This window comes from Leucoraja erinacea, chromosome 37, assembly GCF_028641065.1.
Source record: "Leucoraja erinacea ecotype New England chromosome 37, Leri_hhj_1, whole genome shotgun sequence".
In the NCBI taxonomy this organism is placed as follows: domain Eukaryota; kingdom Metazoa; phylum Chordata; class Chondrichthyes; order Rajiformes; family Rajidae; genus Leucoraja; species Leucoraja erinaceus.
Window position 1 is genome coordinate 1450785 of NC_073413.1, and position 25305 is coordinate 1476089.

A 25305-nucleotide genomic window follows, 5' to 3' on the forward strand; every position below is an offset into this window, starting at 1 on the left:
CATTTAGTGTACGGTGAAGCTTCCAGCGTTCTGTTGCCCAGTTTCTAATTCGCACAAAGCCCTGGTCCTAAATTTATCGCTCTTCTACACTGACTGTGAATGAAGTATGTTTCTACTTAAGTAGTTCTCAATTTTGTTTTCAATTGCATCCCTCGCCTCCCCATTCTCCCCTCTCGCCCCTCCAGCCCCGTCACCTACTGCAGCCTCACAAATCTCCGCGGAATCTGCGAATTTCTAGCTTTAATTCCTCCACCACCGCCAGCTGTGCCATCAGCCTCTGAGGCACTGAGCTGGGAATTCCTTCCCTAACCCTCGGAACCTTGCTACACCTCTTCAAAGTGCTCCTGGTAGGCTGCGTGTGTGAGCAAACCTTTGGTCGCATGTCGTAACTCAGTCGCAAGTCAGAAAAATGTGTTTAAGAGCAACTCTTTGAAGTGCCCGGGGATGATTTAGCCTGCATGTCCAAGTCCTTGAAGAAAATGATGTCCTGTCATGAGCCGTTCCTACACAGGAATGCTTTGAGGGTAGTTTCCTTCCCCCCAAGCCTATCTGAAGACTGTCCAAGCCTGCCCTCAGTGTGGCAGCTGGTTGTGTACACTACACAAAATACTGGAAACACACACCCGATTGGAGACTTGTACCTTTAACTGTTTCACCTTCCACAGATGCTGACTGACCTGCCGAGTGTTTCCAGCGTTTCTTGGGTTTTTTTTATTTCAGATTTCCGGCATCTGCAGGTTTTGTTTCTGTTTACATCAGGGGTGTATCTAGCTGTCCCATTTTAAATCAGTCTGGGTAGATGGCAGAGGAAATCGGTGATCGATGCTGCAAGTCAAAAAGCGTAAATAATTACGACAAAGAACTTCTATGTCCTTGCAGATGCATGATTGATAGAAATAGGCCCTTCAGTCCACCAAGTCCCATGCCGACCATCGATCACCCCTTCATACTGGCTCTGTGTCGTCCTACTTTTGAATTTGGTTCCCTATACATGAGGAGCAATTTGCAAAGGGCCGATTAACCTACAAACCCACCCGTCTTTGGGATCTGGCATGAAACCAGAGCGCCTGGAGGAAACCCATGCGGTCACATCGAGAACATGCAAATTCCACACCGTCAGTACCTGAGGTTAGGATCAAACCCGGGTGTGAAAGGCAGCGGCTGGACCCTGTCGAGTTATGCTTGTAATAAGGCTCGTACGACGACGTAAACAGAGTATACCTTTAATCTGTACAATAACAGCAGCAACTGCAACAGCCTCGTGTAAGCCCAGGCCTCTCTCTAACTGCCCACCCCCTGGGTTCCAGACACATCCGGTTACTGGAGCCTGGCTTCTGGCACACAGGGTCCTAGTGCCCCTCTGCTCAGCCTTACACTATTATTGCATAATACCACATCTCCCTTTCTTTGAGAACAAAGGGTGGACTACCTTTGTCTCTGCAGGTCTTAAGGGGTTTATTCTGCCCTTTTGCTGGAAGACCTGTCCCTGATCTAAGCATGCAAAATAGAAATAAAATAACTTACACGTTACCATACTGTGAACTATTCTTTCAGGTTTCAGGTAAATGTAACAGGTTTACAGAACATTTTCACATCCCACTTCTGACACCATGTCGAGTTATGCTTGTAATAAGGCTCGTACGACGACGTAAACAGAGTATACCTTTAATCTGTACAATAACAGCAGCAACTGCAACAGCCTCGTGTAAGCCCAGGCCTCTCTCTAACTGCCCACCCCCTGGGTTCCAGACACATCCGGTTACTGGAGCCTGGCTTCTGGCACACAGGGTCCTAGTGCCCCTCTGCTCAGCCTTACACTATTATTGCATAATACCACAGACCCGACTGAAGATTGGTTGCTTGTGGCAGCTGTGTGTGTCTAGGTATCATTGCTGTGTTTCTCAATGTTGCTCTTGTTGTCCATCAGGAGCTGCCAAGCAGCCTCAGCCAAGCCGTGTTCATCAGTTTCTGCTGCAGTTTCCCCCAGTCCTTGATTCAGTTCGACAACAATGAATTCAAAGCTAAAGTGTGCGACGTTGTGTACTGCTGGTTTGGAGGTAAGGCACGATGATTAATACAATGCACACACACACACACACACACACACACACTCACACACTCACACACACACACACACACTCACACACTCACACACACACACACACACTCACGCACACACGCAAATATACACACACACACACACACACATACACACACACTCACACACAGGCACCATGATTAATACAATGCACACATGAACACACACACACACTCACACACACACGCAAATATACACACACACACTCACACACGCACGCAAATACACACACACACGCACGCAAATACACACACACACACACACACACACGCACACACGCACTCACACACGCATGCACGCACACGCACGCACACACACACACACACACACACATACACACACACGTGTATACACGCATACATATACATACACATACATACACAGAGCTTGTCACATACACACAAGCATATACACACATACGCATATGCACACATACATATACACACATGCATGCATATACACATATGCATATACATAGATACACATACGTCACATAAATACACACACTCATATACATACACATACATGCACGCATGCATGCGCACACACACTCCAGCACTTTGTGTCAAGATTTAACAGAAGCAGCATGGATTTATGTTTGACAAATCTATTGGAGATTGGTTTAGAGATACAGCGCGGAAACAGGCCCTTCAGCCCGAGTCTGCGCCGACCAGTGATCCCCGCACATTAACACTATCCTACACACTAGAGACAATTTACAATTGTTACCAAAGCCAATTAGCCAACAAACCTGTTTGTCTTTGTAGTGTGGGTGGAAACTGGAGCTCCCGGAGAAAACCCACGCAGGTCATGGGGAGAAAGTACAAACTCCATGCAGACAGCACCCATAGTCAGGATCGAACCCGGGTCTCTGCCGATGTAAGGCAGCAACTCTGCCGCTGCACCACCATGCTGCCCCTCTAGCCATGTCTTTCAAAATTGCAGGGTTTATATTATGGTGTTAGATTGATTGATTGTAAGATACAGCATTGAATCAGTCCCTTCAGCTCACTGAGTCCATGCCGACCATCGATCACCTGTTTACACTCATTTCTACATTATCCCACTTTCTCATCCACTCGCTGCTCACTAGGATCAATTTACAGTGGGCCAATTAACTTACAAACCCGCACATCTTTGAGATTTGGGAGGAAACTGGAGCACCCTGAGGAAACCCACTCGGTCATAGGGAGAAGGAGCAAATCTACACAGACAGCACCGGAGGTCAGGGTCGAATCTGGGAGGCAGCGACTCTACCATTGTGCCACCCCTTAGCAGAGATACGCTTTCTGTCTGACAAACTTGGCCAATACTTGTTTTAACTGAAATTAGTCTCCTGAAAACCCTGATCCTCACCAGATTCTTCATATTCTCATTTTTCTGACAAGTTCCAGTCTCTTCTTCATTGAAACAGACATAAAATATTTCTTAAACTTCTCTGCCATTTCCTTATTCCCCAGGGAGACAGAAATAGAAATTTGCATAGCTGAATATCCTCAGCATGTTATATATTTATTTCAAATGCCTCCTGCCTGTATATCTTAATGACTAATCTCAGTTTCTTGAATGAATGATTGAATGAATGAATGAATGATGAATAAATTTATTAGCCAAGTATTCACATACAAGGAATTTGCCTTGGTGCTCCGCCCGCAAATGACAACATGACATACAGTGACAGTTAAGAATGATACATAAAACATTAAACAATAATAATAAAACATTATTAATTAAGCATGTGAATTAAATAAAATACCAGAGCAAAAGGAGGCTACAGATTTTTAGTTATTGAGTAGAGCTAAAAAAAACTGAAAACAAGATCTGTATTAAAGCATTACTTTAATACAAGTCTTGAAAAAGTGTATTACATTCTATTTTAATTAATATATCTGGAGATTATGTTCCTGATACTAGAATAATAATTCCTGATAATAGAATACTAGAATTATTCTAAATCAAAGCACAAAGAACTCTGGAGACCTCCAAAGGTTATTCTTGCTACAGAGGTCCAATGGATGAGATCAGGCCAAAATGTGGTTAGCTCTGCCAAAGGCTCAGCCCAGATGACTTGTTGATGACATCTGGCAGATTGGAAATATTTCAGGTCCATGTCATTTCCTAATATCCTCAACTTTTTCCAGTAGTGGCTCAACTTGTCCATATCTGACTTTGCTCCCCAAGTAATACTTCGGACCAGACCCAAACTCAGTATTCCACAAACTCATCCACTCAGGAGATAAAGTAACCATGAAACATTGAGGAAACACTGTCTCCTCAGATCCTGGTGAACTTCTACCGCTGCACCAGCGAGAGCATCCTTACCAACTGCATCACAGTATGGTATGGCAACTGCTCTGTCTCCAACCGGAAGGCATTGCAGAGGGTGGTGAAAATCGCCCAACGCATCACCGGTTCCTCGCTCCCCTCCATTGAGTCTGTCCAAAGCAAGCGCTGTCTGCGGAGTGCGCTCAGCATCGCCAAGGACTGCTCTCACCCCAACCATGGACTGTTTACCCTCCTACCATCCGGGAGGCGCTACAGGTCTCTCCGTTGCCGAACCAGCAGGTCAAGGAACAGCTTCTTTCCGGCGGCTGTCACTCTACTCAACAATGTACCTCGGTGGACATTTATTATTATTTATTCAAATCGTTTGCTATGTCGCTCTTCCAGGGAGATGCTAAATGCATTTCGTTGTCTCTGTACTGTACACTGACAATGACAATTAAAATTGAATCTGAATCTGAATCTGAATCTTGTATTCTAGATTTACCGCACTTAATTCACTGAGGCACGTTGTCCAGACATCTTAACAAGTCATTATATTTATTTACAATGCTACAACTCAGTGAATTGTTGTTCCAATTTAAGAGTGAGGAAAATCTAGAGTAACAAGTTTAATATACAATGACATTTAATATTCAATGGCATTGAGGGCGACACAGTGGCACATTGGTAGAGCTACTGCCTTACAGCGCCAGAGTCCCGGGTTCGATCCTGAATGCGGGTGCTGTCTGTACAGTTTGTATGTTCTCTCTGTGACCGCGTGGGTTTTCTCCGAGTGCTCCAGTTTGCTCCCACACTCCAAAGACGTACAGGTTTGCGGCGCGACTCTCGTCAGCAGCGGCCTCTGCAGCCCGTCTGCGTTTTTATTATTTTTTGTCTATGTTTTTATGTAGTTTTGGTTATTTTTTGTGGGGGTGTGTGTGGGGGGGGGGGGGGGGGGGGGGAGTGGGGAGGGAGGGAGGGGGTAACTTTTAATCTCTCCCTGCACGGGAGACCCGACCTTTTCTTTGTCGGGTCTCCGTTGTCGTTGGGGCTGCAACGAGGATCAATCTCGTGAACATACGCTGCACTGTCTCAATCACAAGGATGTCCTTCCTCAAATTAGGAGACCAAAACTGTACACAATACTCCAGATGTGGTCTTACCAGAGCCCTATACAACTGCAGAAGAACCTCTTTACTCCTATACTGAAATCCTCTTGTTATGAAGGTCAACACTCCATGCAACATGTCACATCTACACTAGTCCCACGTCCGCATTTGGCCGGTATTCCTCTAGACCTGTCCTATCCATGTACCTTTGCTTCTACCCTCACATAATCCTCGCCTGGTGTGTGTCAGACCCACACTGAGCCCCCTTTGTTTTCTCCAGGGATTCGCCCGACTCCAAGGATATATAAAAACTGGAAATGTGATGTCTTGCTGCCGCGTGAGGTCAAAGAGATGGAACTGCGGACCGCACAGGAAGGAGACCAAAATAAGAGAGGTACAATGACAAGGGAAGATGAGTTGGATATTCACTGCATGCAGAGACCCAGCCTAGCAGCTTTGACAATGTGAAGCAAGGACCTGATCCCAGGAATGAGTGGCTTAGACAATAGACAATAGGTGCAGGAGTAGGCCATTCGGCCCTTCGAGCCAGCACCACCATTCAATGTGATCATGGCTGATCATCCACAATCAGTACCCCGTTCCTGCCTTCTCCCCATATCCCTTGACGCCGCTATCTTTAAGAGCTCTTAGAAAGACGAGGGGGGGACCTCATTGAAACTTACCGAATAGTGAAAGACCTGGATGTGGACATGATGTTTCCACCGGTGTGAGAGTCTTGGACCAGAGGTCACAGCCTCAGAATTAAAGGACATCCCTTTAGGAAGGAGATGCGGAGGGATTTCTTTAGCCAGCGGGTGGTGAATCTGTGGAATTCTTTGCCACAGCAGGCTGTGGAGGCCAAGTCAATGGATATATTTAAGGCAGAGATTAATAGATTCTTAACTAGTACAGGTGTCAGGGGTTATGGGGAGTAGGCAGGAGAATGGGGTTAGGAGGGAGAGATAGATCAGCCATGATTGAATGGTGGAGTAAATTTCATGGGCCGAATGGCATAATTCTGCCTCTATCACTTATGAACATGACCTGCTTAATTTTTCCCTTAGATTCTAGATTATTAACTGACCAAAAAGAGGAGCAGGTAACAGAAGAGGCACCAAGTTGCTAGAGGGGGCAAAGGAGAGAAGGGGGTGCTGATGAAGAGAGGGAAAGAGTAGCGAGAAAGGGAGAGTGAAAGTTATGATAAGGAGAAGGAGTGGCAGCCATCTGAAGATGGACACAAAATGCAGGAGTAACTCAGCGGGACCGGCAGCATCTCTGGAGAGAAGCAATGGGTGACGTTTCGTGTCGAGATTCTTCTTCAGTCTGAAAGAAGGGTCTTGACCCGAAACATCACCCATTGCTTCACTCCAGAGATGCTGCCGGTCCCGCTGAGTTACACCTGCATTTTGTGTCTATCTTCAATTTTCTTGGCCCCGCTCTGGGGGTAGAAGTGGGGGCATATCCGCACTGCAACGGCCGTGAGCCCCAGGCCGAGTTCGGCGATCGTTTGCCTGCTTCTGCTGCTGCTGAAGGCAAGACGTTGCGTCACGCCAGGGTCTTGGGCCTGTCCCACTTTGGCCGTCAGTTATCGCGATACCGCGCACAACACCATACACCTCCGTGCTTCTCCGTGGGATCGGCCCCGCGCGGCCACACGATGCCTGTGCGCCTCAACGCGACGACGAGGTCACGTAATTTGCGTGCCTAGGACACGTAAGTGGGACAGGCCCTTTACCTAAAGCCTCGTTCTTTAATACCGGTTATGTCTGCGCTATTTCACCATCCCTGTGAATGAGTGTAGACGTGAGTTGGTAATCTGCGGCAATGTGCAATGGTTTCCATCGTAGGATTTGTCTATTTTATAGGAAGAAAAGAATGGGTCTTTGACTTGGATAAATCCATGAAGCTGATTCCAGCAACAACTGCAAGATCCAGGGCAACTTCCCCATCGAGATCCGTCATGTCGAGATCCAGCAAGGTGAGTAAAGAGCAGAGAACAACACTGAAATATGTGGCGTGCTAAAACACTGCAACGTTGCAGACATGTGGAAAATCTGTGGTCACTCAATTTGGTGGAATAAATAAGAACATAGAACCTAATAGCTGTACAACAGGAATAGGCCCTTCAACTCACAATGCCTGTGCCCAGCATGATGCCAAGGTCAATTAATCTCATTTAGTTTAGTTTAGTTTAGAGATACGACGTGGCCCACCGAGTCCACCGCAACTGATCCCCGCACATTAACACTATCCTACACACACTAGGGACAATTTACATTTAGACCAAGCCAATTAACTTACAAACCTGTACGTCTTTAGAGTGTGGGAGAAAGCCAAAGATCCCGGAGAAAACCAACGCAGGTCACATGACGGTCACGGTGGTACTCTGAGATGGGAAGTGTTATTTGCGGGGGGGAAGAGGTGACTAAGGAGTTACAAAGAGACTGTCCTATGAATCCATACTGATATCCTCATGCCTTGATATGACCGTGATCTCCAGGTTCAAGAACAACTTTGTCCCAAATACCATCAGGGCATTGAACACTACAACCACCAACTAAACTTTGAACTACAAACTGTCTTGGTTGCACTTGGGAGTTCAGGCTTTTGCTTCATTTTGCCCTAATATTGGGTGTTTATATTCATCTAATTATTTTTTTTGTTAGTTTTATTATGTTATCTATTGAGTACTGTGTTTACAGACCTGTTATGAGGTAAGGCTTTCATTGTTCCATTCCGAAACAGTTAGACAGGTACAGTCTGAAGAAGGGTTTCGGCCCGAAACGTTGCCTATTTCCTTCGCTCCATAGATGCTGCTGCACCCGCTGAGTTTCTCCAGCATTTTTGTGTACCATGGATAGGACAGGTTTAGAGGGATATGGACCAAGCGTGGCCAGGTGCGACTAGTGTAGCATGGACATGTTGGCAGGTGTGGGCAAGTTGGGCTGAAGGGTCTGTTTCCACGCTGTATCACTCTATAACACATGATAATGTAACACTCTTGAATCTTGCTACAGGCTGGTTTGACGTCTCCACCTCTAAATGAATGAATGAATGAATGCATGAATGAATGAATGAATGAATGATACTTTATTGTCTCATGTACCTAGTGCTGTGAAATGCTTTGTTTTGCATCCAACCTGAACAGTACACAAGGTGCCGCCACATCTTGGCACGGACAAAGGTACAAAAGTACCCAGACAGTCCTATCCACTGCCTGCTGCCACTTGTTCAGTTCAATTAGAGATACAAACCCTTCGGCCCACTGAGTCTGCATTTACCGTCGATCCCCGCACATTAACACTATCCTACACACACTGGGGACAATTTACGCTTATACCAAGCCAATTAACCTGTATGTCTTTGGAGTGTGGGAGGAAACCGAAGATCACGGGGAGAACGTACAAACTCCGTACAGGCAGCCCCCGTAGTCAGGATCGAACCTGGGTCTCTGCCGCTGCAAGCACTGTAATGCCCCTGTCCCACTTAGGAAACCTGAATGGAAACCTCTGGAGACTTTGCGCCCACCCAAGGTTTCCGTGCGGTTCCCAGAGGTTTTAGTCAGTCTCCTTACCTGCTTCCACTACCTGCAACCTCCGGCAACCACCTGCAACCTCCGGGAACCGCACACTGATGTCTTAGAGTGAAATGAAGGACTCGGACAAAGCTAATACTGATTTTAATTCCACTTGACAACTAACACTGTTCTTCTGGGTTTAGCTTTCTTCGAGAACATTGTGGAGAGCGACGAAAATCTCGATAAATTCCGTATCCTGGCTGAAAGGTAGAGTGAGCACAAGCAAATCCTCTTCAGAGCTGCAGGAGGACGAGACCTGCACAAGGGAGAAACAACTACTCGGGATCAATGGTAGGAATGGAGTTACCATGTATAAATATAGACCATGTGTACAGCACAGGAACAAGGCCATTCGGCCCACAATGTCTGTGCTAGACGCGATGCCAATTTAAACTAATTACCTCTGCCTGCACATGAGCCATGAAAGAGGAATTTCTTTAGTCAGAGGGTGGTGAATCTGTGGAAGTCTTTGCCACAGACGGCTGTGGAGGTTCTTGATTATTACGGGTGTCAAAGAATATGGGGAGAAGGCAGGAGAATGAATGGGGTTAGGAGGGGGAGATAGATCAGCCATGATTGAATGGCGGAGTAGATATGCTCGGCCGAATGGTCTAATTCCATCACTTATGATTTCACTCCATTCCTTGCATAAACACAAACCTATTTCAAAAGTCTCTTAAACGGCACAGTCACATCTGCTTCCATCACCACTCCTGGCAGTCTGCTCCAGGCACACACTGCACTCCAGGGACGTGTGGTCAGGGGACAAACAAAACTCCAGGTGTGGCCTCACCAACGTCTTGTAAAACTGGAAGAAAACGTCCCAACTTCTGTGGCTCAGCACCTCCCATTCCGAATCCGACCTCTCTGTCCTGGGCCTCCTCCATGGCCAGAGTGAGCACCACCGGAAATTGGAGGAGCAGCACTTCATATTCCGCTTGTGCAGTTTGCACCCCAGCGGTTTGAACATTGACTTCTCCAATTTCCGGTAGCCCTTGCTGTCTCCTCCCCTTCTCAGCTCCCCCTTGGGCTGCTCCTCTTCCTTTCTGCTTCCCACCCCCCACCATGCATCAGTCTGAAGAAGGGTTTTGGCCCGAAACATTGACTATTCCTTCGCTCCATAGATGCTGCCTCACCCGCTGAGTTTCTCCAGCACTTTTGTCTACCTTCGATTTTCCAGCATCTGCAGTTCCTTCTTAAACATTCTAAACTCAATTCCCTGCCTGATGCAGACCAACGTCCCAAAGGCCTAGTTCATCACACTACATACCTGATGGGACTGAATAGCACGCAAACAAACTTTTACACTGTCTTGGTACATGTGTTAATAATGAGCCAAGTGCCGTCTAAAGGGCCTGTCCCACGACCATGCGACCTGCATGCGGCAAGCGTGACCAAACCGGATGCGGGGGCTGCGCGGGGGTCGCTCGGAGGTCAAGTGATCCCCGTACAGGGCCGGTCCCATCAGCATGCGCCTGCATGCGGCGAGCGCGACCAAACCAGAAGCGGGGGCCGCGCGGAAGTCGAGTGAGTGACGTGAAGTTCAAGCGAAGTCCGCGGATGTTCGTGCGTGACGTACGGTGTCAAGACGCTGCGTATGGTGTCGAGGCGCTGCGTATGCCCGTCAAGGCGGTGCGTATGGTGTCGAGGAGTCTGAGGGCCGGCAGGCCGTTGCCGCGTGTAATTTTTGAACACGGTCAGTTTTTCGGAGCCCCGCGCGATGTTGGGACCAGCTCCGCACAACTCCACGTTAGGTCGCGCTTGCTGCATGGTGTCTCATGCTCGTGGGACAGGCCCTTAAGTCTCTCGTTTCCCTTTCCCCTGACTCTCAGCCTGAAGAAGGCTTTCGACCCGGAAACGTCGCCTATTCCTTTTCTCCAGAGATGCTACCTGACCGGCTGAGTTACTCCAGCTTTTTGTGACCACCTTCGATTTTACCAGCATCTGCAGTTCTTTCTTACGCCTGCAGTTCCTTCCTACACACCAAGTTGCAGGTCGACCACTTGGTGAAGGTGCTGTCGTGCAACTTCCAGACTTGCTGATGCACCATGGTGCCTCCAGGTGGAGCTCCAACCCCAAAACCCAGCGCTGAAGCCGGCCAGACTGGATGCACTGTCCACATATACGGCCTTGCAGAGTCTGGAGGACTACAGGTGTACTGAATGGGATTGGTCATAAACACAATAGGCCGCTCCAAATGAGACACCTCTGTGGACCATGAACCACAGCAGGTGTACTAGAACAGACACAGTACAGTAGAGACACAAAGATCTGCAGAGGCTGGTTTACCAAAACAAACATAGACTACTAAACATAGTCCTGAAGAAGGGTCCCAACCTGAAATCCTGAAATATCACCTTTCCATGTCCTCCGGAGATGCTGCCTGACCCGCTGAGTTACTCCATCACCTAGTGTCCTTTTTTGTGGAGCAGTACACAGGGCTGCCAACATTGGGTGAGAGTTGGGAGTGAGAAATTGCGAGAGACCAAGCCCGAGGGAGGGGATGTGTGGACACACAAGCCGCACACACAAATTGGATGAACAGCATCTCACGTTCATGGTATAAATGTACCAAGAAGTGACCATCTCCAAAGGGGGAATCCAGCCATCGACTTGCCCCACCTACATTCCACTCTCCTTCACCATTTACAACTATTCTTTCTTATCTTACACCTTTAGTCTTTCATCTTTTCATCTCTGGCCTTTATCTAGATATCTGTCTATCAAACCCTTGTACCGTGGCTACCTAGAATAATGGTTTACATTTAATGTATTGTTGATTATCATATATTATCTGTCATTTATTATGTTTATGGGCCTGTTCAGGTGGAGCCAAGTGAAATCTCTTTGTTCCACTGTCGGTACATATGACAATTAAACACTCTTGACTCAGGGAACTGCAGATGCTGGTGTACAAAAAAAGACACATAGTGCTGGAGTAACTCAGTGGGTCAGGCAGCATCTCTGAGAACATGCTGTTGAGTTTCCGGTGAGAACCCTTCACTTTGTGTCGACTCTTGACGAGGCTACTCTAATGGCCCATCCCAACCTGCACCTGCTATCATCAAGACAGACAAGAGACAAGAGACAAGACAAGAGACATTTATTGTTACATGCACCAATTGGTACAGTGAAATATGTGGTCACCATACAGCCATACGAATAAAAATAAAGAACACAGAGCACGATAGTCTTTAACATAGACATCCACATCAGCTTTTCCCACTGTGAGGGAGGGCACCAAAGTTCAGTCCACCTCTTCTATTGTCCTCTGGTGAATGCAGGTGAATGAGAACATCACCTCTTCTGGCAATCTATTATTATTATTATTATTAGTACCTGTCCAGGGAACAGGGCTGGCCTTAAGCCAATTGGACCAATTGCTCCGCACCCCGCGCTCTGTGCTAGTGCCGCTAATCTTCGTCTGGAGAAGACTATATTGCGGTCTACAGTTGCTTGGACTGTTGCTGAATGTGCGGGAGTGTTGAATCCCTTTTCCATTGCTTTTAGTAACGGCATCCTTTATACGATGCATCGCAGGCTCACCAATTGTTCCCAATTGGGCCCCGCACCTCCTACGGCCGGCCCTGCCCGGGAATATATCACTTGTCCTTCGTCATCGCTGGGTTTAAATCCTGGAACTTCCTCACCACAGTGTTGTGGGAGCATCTTCATGAGAAGGGCCACAGTGATTTGAGAAACTGGCTCACCACCATCTTCTTGAGATGGGCGCTGCCTTTGTCCCTAAGGAATAAACGACCGAGTAGAATGCACCATCACAACTGTGCTCATGCTAATCAGATTGTCCTTCAGCACATCAATCCCAAGTACTGTATGTACTACATTCCGTTTTTATTTGTCATTCCCTTTTATTCATGTCTAGGGTCCACCGAGCATCTATTGCACGGCAGTGTTCCATGGCATTCCACTGAGATGCCATAGCATTGGTGTTGGGGCCATTGCTCAATGAATGACCTGAAGGTGGGTTTTGCAAGGCACACATTCTAAAACCTGTCTGGGTTGTGAACTGTGAAGAAGATAGTGATCAATTGCAGCAGGATATAGACAGGCTGGTGGAACGGGCAGATGCTAGGCAGATGAATTTCGAATGCCAATTTTGTTATGCTGTCATAGTGCTGTCTCCTCCCATCCCCCAGCCTTCGTGCTCCTCCTCCTTTTTCCGGTAGAGCTACTGCCCGATCAGTCTGAAGAAGGGTTTTGGCCCTGTCCCACTTTCGCTCCTAATTCACGAGTTTTTCTCCCTTTTTTTTACTTGTGGACAGTTTTTCATTCATGCTATTGAAAATAGACACGCCGGGCAGATGCTAGGCAGATGAAGTTTAATGCCAAGAAATGGCACAGTGGCGTAGCGGTAGAGTTACTGCCTTAAGGGCTTGTCCCACTTTCATGATCTAATTAACGACCTTTTTTGCTTGTGGACATTTTTCATCATGCTAGAAAAATGCCCCGACCGACTTGATGCCACGAGCACCACGGCCTCCTACGACCTACCTACGACCTCGTGACGACCACGCTGCGAGTATGAGTCAAGGGCAAACTCGGCAGAGGTTGTGAATTAGGTCGTGAAAGTGGGACAGGTCCTTTACAGCGCCAGAGAACTGGATTCGATCCAGACTAAGGGCGCTTGTCTGTACGGAGTTTGTGCGTTCCCCCCGTGACCTGCGTGGGTTTTCTCCGAAATCTTCGGGTTTCCTCCCACACTCTAAAGGCGTACAGGTTTGTAAGTTGATTGTACGAATGTAAAATTGTTCCTAATGCGTGTGGGGTGTTGTTAATGTGCGGGGATCGCTGGTCGGCGCGGACTCGGTGTGCCGAAGGGCCTGTATCCATGCTGTATCTCTAAACTAAACAAAACTAAAATGTGCTCTGTTGTATTTTGGTGGGAAGAATGAGGATTGGCAGTATGGGCCAAAAGACGTGGTTCAAATAGAGCTGCAGGAACAGGGGGACCTGGGGGATATAGGTGTACAGATCATTGAACAAGGCAGTACATTTGGGGAAGTGAATGTGATTCTGAGGCTTACCAGCGAGTATAAAAATCATGTTGCGTTTCAACTGGAATTATCAGTTCTGGTCACCAGTTTATTGAAAGGATGTGAAGCCATTTGAGAGGATCAGAAAAGAGTGACAAGAATGAGTAGACAAAAATACTGGAGAAACTCAGCGGGTGAGGCGGTATCTATGGAGCGAAGGAATAGGTGACGTTTCGGGTTTCAACCCGAAACGTCACCTATTCCTTCGCTCCATAGATGCCGCCTCACCCGCTGAGTTTCTCCAGCATTTTTATCTACCATCGATTTTCCCAGCATCTGCAGTTCCTTCTTAGCCAAGAATGAGTAGCTGAGTGGCACTGCTGGTAGAGCTGCTGCCTCACCACTCCAGACACCCGGGTTCGACCCTGACCCCGGTTGCTGTTTGTGTGGCGTTTGCACCTTCTTGACATGACCACTGAAGGGACTGTCCCACTTGGGCGTCATTCGCGAAGATTTTGTACATCTCAAAATCCTGGGGCGCCGCGCGCAACCGCTTGTCACTGGCCACGTCACCACGTACCACGCGCCCGTAATGCGCACCCTGCGCACATCACGTGCGCGGCATGATGCGTGCGTCGTGACGCTTAAATGATGTCGCGTAAATTACCCGCAAATGACGCCCAAGTGGGACAGGCCCTTTAAGTTTTGCCTGGGTGCTCCCGTTTCCTCCCACATCCCAAAGACGTGCGGGTTTGCAGGTAAATTGGCCTTTGTAGATTGCTCCCACTGTGCAGGGTGTGAATATGAAAGAGGTTATCAGTGTGAATGGGTGATCGACAGTCAGCATGGACTTGGTGGGTCGAAGGGCCTGTTTCCATGCTGCATTTTTCAATCCATCAATAATTCCTGGGATGAATGGCTACAGTTTCAGGATAAATGGATAGGCTGAAGATTCTTTGGACAAGGGCAGGCTGGGGGAGAACTGATAGAAGTGCATAACACGAGGAATAGTCTAGACAGTGAACAGTGGAGAGTTCGAGAAGTGGAGGATATTGAAGAGTAATAAGGGCCTGTCCCACTTACACGACCTTTACAGGCGACTGCCAGTATTCGATATAGGTCAGCAAAACGTGTTGAAAATTCACCGTTCGACCAGAAAGACGCTGCGACTCTTCGGAGACCTCTCAAGACCATGGGAGACCTCTCACGACCATACAGGCGACACCTGGCGACCGTGCTTGTGAGAGGTCTCCTATGGTTGTGAGAGGTCTCCAAAGAGTCGTGGCGTCTTTCTGGTCGGTGTCGAATTTTCAACAGGTTGAAAATTTCGGCGACCTATGACGGGTGCCGGCAGTCGCCTGTAAAGGTCACAAAAGTGTGACAGGCCCTTAATACTTTTGATGGGAATATGCTGCCATCAGATACCCTGCCTGCAGGTTCTATCACGGACAGGAGAGAGATAGAGATTTAGAGATGCAGCGTGGAATCAGGTCCTTCAGCTCACCAAGTCCACAATGACTATCGATCACCCATTCACATTAGCTTTTTGCTATCCCTCTCTTTTATGCATCCACTCTCTGCACAGCGTGGGGAATTTGACAGAGGCCAATGAACGTAAAAACCCGCACGTCTTTGGAACGATGGAGGAAGGCGGAGCGCCTGGTGGATACCCGCGCGGAGAACGTGCAAACTCCACGCAGATAGCACCTGAGGTCTAGATCGACCTGGGTCGCTGGTGCTGTGAGGCAGCAGCTCTACCGGCCTCGCCACTGAGCCGCCTCTCTGGTGAAGAAACATTTACACGGCTCTGGAACGGGGGCTTGGGGTGGTACCAGGGTGTGCTCCGGTAGAGGGTCTGACGCCCGTGCTGTAATCATTCCACTATCCTGTGTTTCATTCCCTTGTAGCCAGCCTCCCGGCGTCAAGCAGCAAGACGGAGAAGAGCTACAGAATCAGCAGCGCTTCCCTGCCGACAGAGGTGAGGCCACAGGAGCACACTCCGCACCGCATCTCCCTCCACATGTGCTGTCAGACATTGCTATTGACAACCTGTGGCATCCTAGAACCATCATCACGCTTCCTCCTCCTCGTTACCAGTCCAGTCGGCATTCCTCTTCCAGCCAGAGCAGCCAGAGCAGGACTGTAAAGGTTACACAAAAGTGCTGGAGAAACTCAGCGGGTGCAGCAGCATCTATGGAGCGAAGGAAATAGGCAACGTTTCGGGAGTCTGAAGAAGGGTTTCGGCCCGAAACGTTGCCTATTTCCTTCGCTCCATAGATGCTGCTGCACCCGCTGAGTTTCTCCAGCTTTTTTGTGTAACCTTCGATTCTCCAGCATCTGCAGTTCCCTCTTAAACAGAACTGTAAAGGGCCTGTCCCACTTTCAAGACTTAATTCAAAACCTCTGCCGAGTTTAAAGGATTAAAAAAAAAATCAACATCATGGTGATCTACGAACTCCTACGACCTTCCACGACTATGTTGTGGTGAGACCACACCTGGAGTATTGCGTACAGTTTTGGTCTCCAAATCTGAGGAAGGACATTATTGCCATAGAGGGAGTGCAGAGAAGGTTCACCAGACTGATTCCTGGGATGTCAGGACTGTCTTATGAAGAAAGACTGGATAGACTTGGTTTATACTCTCTAGAATTTAGGAGATTGAGATGGGATCTTATAGAAACTTACAAAATTCTTAAGGGGTTGGACAGGCTAGATGCAGGAAGATTGTTCCCGATGTTAGGGAAGTCCAGGACAAGGGGTCACAGCTTAAGGATAAGGGGGAAAAATCCTTTAAAACCGAGATGAGAAGAACTTTTTTCACACAGAGAGTGGTGAATCTCTGGAACTCTCTGCCACAGAGGGTAGTTGAGGCCAGTTCATTGGCTATATTTAAGAGGGAGTTAGATGTGGCCCTTGTGGCTAAGGGGATCAGGGCGTATGGAGAGAAGGCAGGTACGGGATACTGAGTTGGATGATCAGCCATGATCATATTGAATGGCGGTGCAGGCTCGAAGGGCCGAATGGCCTACTCCTGCACCTAATTTCTATGTTTCTCTGTTTCTATGTTCACGAACTCCTACGAGTTTGTCTACGAATTCCACTAGTATTTCGATGCCCTCCTTACGAGTAAAAAGTTGCAATTTCTTTCATCCCGACCATTTTTTTACTTGTGGATATTTTTTATCGGGCTGGAAAAAACGTCCCGACTTACCTGATGCCACGAGTACCTACGGCTGGCATAACGAGCCACTACGATATATCTACGAACTCTTCCTCGTTACCAATATTCCGCGAGTTTGAATCAAGGGGAAACCTCGGGAGAATTTGTGAAATACTCGGGAGAGTGGGACAGGCCCTTAAAATAGAAATGTTTTTGTAAACACCCAACAAGCCGTTTTTGTTAGAGACACAAAGAACTGCAGATGCTGGAACTTCAAAAAACAAAAGTTCTGGAGGAACTCATCGGTTCAGGCAGCATCTGTGGAGGAATGACTTTAGTCCATGACGTCCAGCGATCAACTCCGCACCCTTTTGCCCAACTTGCCCACACTGGCCAACATGTCCCATCTACTCTAGTCCAACCTGCCTGCGTTTGGCCCATATTCCTCAAAACCCGTTCTACCCAAGTAACTGTCTAAATGTTACTTAAGCGATGTGACAGTCCCAGCCTCAACTACTTCATCCGGCAGCTCGTTCCATACACCCACCACCCTTTGCGTGCATTAAATTCCTCATATTCCTATTCAATCTTTCCCCCTTCATCTTTTCAACCTATGCCATCTGGTTCTCGATTTCCCTGCTCTGGGCAAGAGACTACTCAAACTAATTCTCTCATGATGTTATACACCTCTAAAAGATCACGTCTCATCCTCCTATGCTCCAGGGAATAAGAGTCCCAGCCTGCTGAACCTCTCCCTATAGAGCAGACCCTCGAGTTGTGGCAACATCTTTGTAAGTCCTCTCTGCACCCTTTCCAACTTAACAATATCTTTCCTTTAACATTGTGCCCAAAACTGAACACAATACTTTAATTGCGGACTCACCAAACTGCAACATGACCTCCCAACTTCTGTACTCAATACTCTGACTGGTGAAGGCCAATGTGCCAAAAGCCCTTTTGACCACCTCATCCACCTGTGACGCAACCTTCAAGGAACTATGTGCTCCTAGATCTTCAGATCTCAGAATAGCTCTTAGGCCCCCTTCGGACGTGGCTGATCATGGGCGTCTCCAGGGTGTTATTCCTTATATGGAGGACGCCTGTGCGTGACTTTGTTTAACGTGGGGAGACTGGTGCACAGACAGCCATCCCACGATCCTTGACAGATCTGGGTCAGGATCCAGTGGCATGGAGTCCAAGACGACCGGAGACCCTTTTCTGCTGCAGCCTTCATCCGCCTTCCCAGCCATCGTGACGCTCCACTAAGGTCAGCCATCGTCCTCTGCCTGTTTCACCATTAAGGTCTTGGTTGGATCTTTGTGGTTGGTTGGTCTTTGAGGTCTTTGTCAGAGACCTCCCCCTCGACCTTACCGCCATGGGTGGCCCTACAAGGAGCATAGCTCTAGACGGCATCGCTCTCAGGATCTCAGGTCCACACAAGCTTCTCCACCACGACAAGGTGACAATCCACGGAGAAGACGATGATGAACATTGTGGGTACCTTGTCATTCAGCTCATCGTCCTTCTCAGCAGCCTCAAGAGTGTTTTTCAAGAGTGAGACCACACCTGGAGTATTGTGTGCAGTTTTGGTCCCCTAATTTGAGGAAGGACATTCTTGCTATTGAGGGAGTGCAGCAAAGGTGTACAAGGTTAATTCCCGGGATGGCGGGACTGTCATATGCTGAGAAAATGGAGCAGCTGGGCTTGTACACTCTGGAATTTAGAAGGATGAGAGGCAATCTTATTGAAACATATAAGATTATTAAGGGTTTGGACATGCTAGAGGCAGGAAACATGTTCCCAATGTTGGGGGAGTCCAGAGCCAGGGGCCACAGTTTAAGAATAAGCGGTAAGCCATTTAGAACGGAGGAAACACTTTTTCTCACAGAGAGTTGTGAGTCTGTGGAATTCTCTGCCTCAGAGGGCGGTGGACGCCGGTTCTCTGGATACTTTCAAGAGAGAGCTAGATAGGGCTCTTATAGATAACGGAGTCAGGGGATATGGGGAGAAGGCAGGAACGGGGTGCTGATTGGGGATGATCAGCCATGATCACATTGAATGGCGGTGCTGGCTCGAAGGGCCGAATGGCCTACTCCTACACCTATTGTCTATTGTCTATTGCCTATTCATCGTAAGTCCCGCAGCTCCAGAGCGATGGTATGAGTATCCCAGGGATTGGGAGTGGAGTGTACTAGAAGTTCCAGAGGTGGGGCGAGAGGTTACTGACAGACACACCCACAAGTTTGAATAACCTCTTCTTTCCTACAGCCACCTGTAGCCAGACGAGGGCCTGATTTCATGAAGAACTTGTACAATTTGTTTGGCTTCAGCCCTCTCGTTCTCAACTTCCTTCAAGGTCAGAAATTGGAGCCACATGCTGGAGAAAACATCTTTGTGACCAGAACAGAGATCCAGCGCCTTCCACCATATCCTTTTATTGGTTTCTCTTCCTGTGGGATTGTGCTCTTCACTGCAAAACAGTGAACACCTGCAAGACGCTAGGTTTCAGCAAGGCAATCTTCTGCTCCAGACGGTACGATAGAACTTTCTTTATCCCAGGGGGGAATTGGTCTGCCAACAGTCATTAATAACACAACAAGATACATGAAACATGAAACTAAAGCGATGAGTGGGAAAGTCCAGGATTGGGGATGTGTAAAGATTGGGGGGGGGGGGGGGGGAGAGGGGATTCAGTCTACCCCACGACAGAAGGGGGAGGAGTTGTACAGTTTGATAGCCACAGGGAAGAAGGATCTCCTGTGGCGTTCTGTGCTGCATCTTGGTGGAACCAGTCTGTTGCTGAAGGTGCTCCTCAGGTTGACCAGTGTGCGTTTATGGAGGGGGTGAGCTGTATTGTCCAGGATGCTCCGCAGTTTGAGGAGCATCCTCCCCTCCAAGACCACCTCCCATCAATCCAACTCTGCCCTCAGGACGGAGCCGGCCTTCCTGATGAGCTTGTTGATCCTGTTGCCATCTGCGGCCTTCGCTGCAGGCTCCTAGTATTAGTTCAGTTTAGAGGCACAGCGCAGAAACAAGCCCTTTAGCCAACCAAGTCTGCGCCGACTTGCGATTCCCGCACACTAACATTATCCTATACACACGAGGGACAATTTAAAACTTATACCAAGCCAATTAACCTACAAACCTGTACGTCTTTGGAGTGTGAGAGGAAACCGGAGCACCCGGAGAGAACAGCCGATCCTCATAAACGGAGCTGCTGTAGAGACAGTATATTTGATAGGAATGCGCAATAGAAATTATTCTGACAAGATGCCACATTCTCAGCCTGGTATGGCAACTCCTCTCCTTACCTTACCCATCTGTGCTTCAAGTGGCTGATTTAATTTGTCCCGGTCCACCGCCTGTTTTAAGGAACGCTCTTTGGTGGAAGGTAGACCAGCTCCATGCCAAGGGCAGGTTGGGTGCAATCCCGGTCTATGGGGGCGCTGAGACATTGTCAGCTGGAGGGCAAGCCTTGCTCTGTCCAGCATGAATCATTTCAAACGTCACCTTTCCTGCACTTTCTCTTGACACTGGATTTACAGATGATGCTCCCACGTACCGTGATGTGATTAAAGCCGGACATCAGAACCTGCTGAAACTGAAGGAGGTGAAAATGAATCTGCTGCAACCTTAGTGCAGTAGCCCCGCTCAACACAGGGGGTCATCTCAGCACAACGCTGACACCGTCAACTGTACCTGATACCGGCAGAGTAAAGTAGCTGTCAAAACACCTGCCTCTTCCATTGGTATCACACAGCGTCTCCTCAATCACACTCACTCGCACACCTACACACACACACACACACACCCACTTACACACACACATCTACACACACAGATGCGCGCGCGCACATGCACACACCTACACACACCTACACGCACATACCTACACGCACATACCTACACACATACACGCACACACACATCTATACACCTACACACACACGCACACCTACACACACACACGCACGCACGCACACCTACACCTACACACACACACGCACGCACGCACACACACACATCTACACACACACACAACTACACACACACACAGATAGGCCCCCCACTGCAGGACCTATACACCAGAAGGTGCCGATCCAGAGCCAGCAAGATTATGGGGGACCCCTTCCACCCCAGCAACGGACTGTCCCGTGAATTTTATTCAAAGGAACGCGGCATCATTAATACTTGGTCTAAACACAATTACATTTACTGAGGAATGTGGATCGATGCATTGATGACACATTGTTTAACTATGTGTTAACTACTGACTGTTAACAAGTGCTAACAGTGGTAGTTAACAAATCATTTTTGTCTGATGGCCTGCGCAAAGGTTTTTATCCATGTTCGTTTTTAACAAGGTGAATGGGGGTTTTTTTAAATCTGTATTTAACAACGCGAATTCATATTTCCGTACGAAATACGGAAAATTAGCACGGGGCCCCCTTAGGCACAGGGCCCAATTGGGAGCAATCGGTCCAATCGGCTTAAAGCCGGCCCTGGGTCTGGTCATGTGCTTTAGTTTAGTTCAGTCCGCGCCGACCATCGATCCCCGCACAATAACACTATCCTACACCCACTAGGGACAATTTTTACATCAACCGAGTTGTGCTGTACTGTTCTAACTTGTGGGCAGCCACGGTAGTGCAGCGGTAGAGTTGCTGCCTTACGATGCTTGCAGCGCCAGAGATCCCGATCCTGATCCTGATTACGGGTGCTGTCTGTATGTAGTTTGTACGTTCTCCCTGTGACCGCGTGGGTTTTCTCCGAGATCTTCGGTTTCCTCAAACGTACAGGTTTGTAGGTTTATTGGCTTGGTGTATGTGTAAATTGTCTCTTGTGTGTGTAGGATAGTGTTCAGTGCGGACTCGGTGGGCCGAATGGCCTGTTTCCGCGCTGTATCTTTGAACTAAACTAAACTCCATAGAATCGTGTTCAAGAAGGAACTGCAGATGCTGGAAGATCGAAGGTACACAAAACTCCATAGAAACTTGGTACCATCCACGACAAATCATACTTAAACGGTAGACAAAAGTGTTGCAGAAACTCAGCGGGTGAGGCAGCATCTATGGAGTGAAGGAATAGGTGGTGTTTCGGGTCGAGACCCATCTTCAGACTGATGTGCGGTGGAGGGGGTGGTGGGGGGGGATGGAAGCATCTGCAGTTCTTTCTTAAATACTTAAATGGTAACTCATCAACCATCAAAAATATTCATTCACACCACCACTGGGACACAGAGATATACTATCTGCAAAATGAATCGCAGTTAGTCATCTAGGATACCCCAAGAGCACCTCAGCAACATATGAGCTCAGTAAATACCAGTGTAATGGGAGCACATTGTATCTGCAGTTTTCCCTCCACATCACACACCGTTGTTGGTTTGTGCATCGTTGCTGGGTCTAAACCCTGGAAGCTTATCCCTGGCAGACCTGTGGGAGCCGCTTCACCAGAAGTCTTCAGTGGTTCAAGGTGGTGGCTTGCCCCCATCTCACTGGGCAGTGGGGATCAACAACAAACCCTGGCATTACCCCAAAATCAATGAACCTCATATTCCACTTGGGTGGCTTACAAACCAACAGTATTAACATTGATAGATACAAAATGCTGGAGTAACTCAGCGGGTCAGGCAGCATCTCTGGAGAAAAGGAATAGGCGACGTTTTGGGTTGAGACCTTTCTTCACTCTGGAAAAGGTTTCTGACCCGAAACATCACCATTTCCTTTTCTCCAGAGATGCTGCCTAACCCACTGAGTTACTCCAGCATTGTGTGTCAATCTTCAGTATAAACCATCATCTGCAGTTGTTTCCTACACATTATGAACATTGAATTATTCAATTTTAGTTAGCTTAACACCCCCCCCCCCCCTTTTCCCATTCTCCTTTCTCCTTCCTCGTTCCTCACCTGGACTAGCCACAATTCTCCCTTCCCCTTCCACTTGTATTCCTTCCTTTGCGTTTCACAATTTGGAGCTCTTCTATCCTTATCTCCCACCTTTAGTCTTCCTCTCTGGCCTTTGTCTTGGCCATCTGCCTTTCAAAAGCCTCCTTCACCTGTATCCACCTATTACTCTGTCAGGCCTTGTCCTGCCCCCACCTCTCTTCCAGCTTCCACCCCCCACCCCTTTCAGCTCCCCCCCCCCCCCCCTCCCCCAACTCCTCCAACCAACACAATCAGTCTGGATGTGCAGGAAAGAACTGCAAATGCTGGTTTAAATCGAAGGTAGATACAAAATGTTGGAGTAACTCAGCGGGACAGGCAGCATCTCTGGAGAGAAGGTATAGGTGATGTTTGGGGTCGAGACCCTTCTTCAGTCTGAAGAATGGTTCAAACCCAAAACGTGGCCTATCCATGCTCTCCAGAGATGCTGCCTGATCCGCACTCCTCTCAAACTAAAGAAACCCATGTAGACAATTCTGCTCCTCCCCCAATCAAAGTCAAAGTCAAAGTAGCCTTTATTGTCATTCAAACCTTGCGGTCTGAACGAAATTTTGTTGCCTTGCAGTCCTACATATAGTACCAAAATGACAAAAACACACAATAAACACAAATTAACATCCACCACAGTGAGCTCACCAGGCACCTCCTCACTGTGATGGAAGGCAAAAGTCTTAAGTCTTTGTCTCATCCCTTCTTGTTCTCCATCTGCGCCGAGGCGATCCAGGCTTCAGATGTTGTGACCCCGCCGGGTGATGGTAAGTAATGTCAGTCCCGCGGCTGAATCCGTGGGACTGACATTACTGAATTGTTAGGCCCCTCTCCCACTCCCCAGGCCCCTCCCCCTCTCTAGGCCCCTCCCCCTCTCCAGCCCCCCCCTCTCTAGGCCCCTCCCCCTCTCAGCCCCCCCTTCTCTAGGCCCCGCCCCCTCTCCCCAGGACCTCCCCCCTCTCTAGGCCCCTCCCTCTCTCTCCAGCCCCCCCCCCCCCCTCTCTAGGCCCCTCCCCACACCCATCCCTCTCTACCCAGGCTGCCCCCTCCCCATGTCGCTCTTCTCTCTCCAGCCCCTCCCCTCTCTACCCTTAATCCATCCTCTCCACCCCCTCCCCTCTCCCCAGGCCCCTCCCCTCTCTCCATGCCCTCCATCTGTCTCCAGCCCCTCCATCTCTCCCCAGGCTCCTCCATCTTTCTAAGCCCATCCCGCTCTCTCTCTGCCCCCCCCCCCCCCCCCTCCTCTCTCCCCCCGGGCTCCTCCCCCTCTCTACGCCCCCCTCCCTTTCTCCAGTCCCCATTCCCAGGCCCCTCCCTCTCTCCCCAGGCCCCTCCTCCACTCGTCGGGTCCCACTTCCCCTCTCTAGGCCCCGCCCACGACGCGACGTCACTGCCTCGACCAGACGTCTCTGGCCTGACGTCAGTGGCCCCGCCCACGGCGCGTCATCCTCCGGCCGAGAATTTCTGTGACGTGTGACGGGGCTGACGTGCTTCCGCTGTAATGGCGTCGCAGAGGAGACTGGGTCTACAGAATGTAAGCAGCTGAGATGAGGGAGGGGGAGAATCAGGCAAATGGGGAGGAGGGGGACTTTGCGAGCAGCTGTTGATCTTCGTCCCTCTCCCCCTACCTCCTCCTCCCCCCCCCTTCCCTCATCGCCTCTCCGTCCCTCCATTGATTTCCCCCTCCATCCCAGTCTCCCTCTGTCTATCTTCCTCACCCCACACATCCCTTTTCTCTGCCCCATCACCTCCTCATTCCCCCTCACTCTCTCCCTGCCTCCTCCTCCTCCTCCTCACTGTACACATGTTGGTCAGTGTTGTGGGTGGACATTGATGGTTGATTCCCCACCCAAAGCAGGAGCAGACCAGCTGGACAGATGACCTCACGGTGTGCCATCTGTCGGGGATCGGCTATGGCACAAACCGCATTTACCAGGTGGACGGGACCAGCACTGAGGCCCACAGCCTGGAGGACGGTTGGCTGAGGTTTCGGTGAGTTTGAACCCTTGACCATCCAATAGGTCCAACTTTTAAGAGATTTGGTCTCGGTTGTGTGATCGGATTTTAAGACCTTGGCTTTGATCTTATCAAAACTGATTTGCTCAAAATCATTGCAGACCCATCCGTGTGCATTTCGGCCGTAGAGGAGCTGAACGAAGTCTCAAAGCGC

The 25305-nt window shown here is 48.8% G+C and overlaps 2 protein-coding genes across 3 annotated transcripts in view; both read left to right on the top strand.

Annotated features, from left to right (window-relative positions):
• The window catches only part of LOC129713700 (protein FAM227A-like), a 50799-nt gene extending 31112 nt beyond the window's left edge, over positions 1-19687 (top strand). The window contains exons 8-13 of the mRNA XM_055662950.1: positions 1928-2057; positions 5753-5866; positions 7338-7450; positions 9193-9340; positions 15951-16021; positions 19472-19687. Coding sequence (XP_055518925.1) covers positions 1928-2057; positions 5753-5866; positions 7338-7450; positions 9193-9340; positions 15951-16021; positions 19472-19687 — 792 coding nt within the window. The remainder of the gene's footprint in view (positions 1-1927; positions 2058-5752; positions 5867-7337; positions 7451-9192; positions 9341-15950; positions 16022-19471) is intronic.
• Positions 19688-24572: 4885 nt separating this feature from the next.
• The window catches only part of tab1 (TGF-beta activated kinase 1/MAP3K7 binding protein 1), a 40797-nt gene continuing 40064 nt past the window's right edge, over positions 24573-25305 (top strand). The window contains exons 1-2 of one of the 2 annotated variants that reach the window (XM_055663005.1): positions 24573-24669; positions 24991-25127. In XM_055663005.1, the coding sequence (XP_055518980.1) occupies positions 24637-24669; positions 24991-25127 (170 nt within the window). In that variant the 5' untranslated portion in view covers positions 24573-24636. The remainder of the gene's footprint in view (positions 24670-24990; positions 25128-25305) is intronic. The other variant, XM_055663006.1, reaches the window with a different exon arrangement.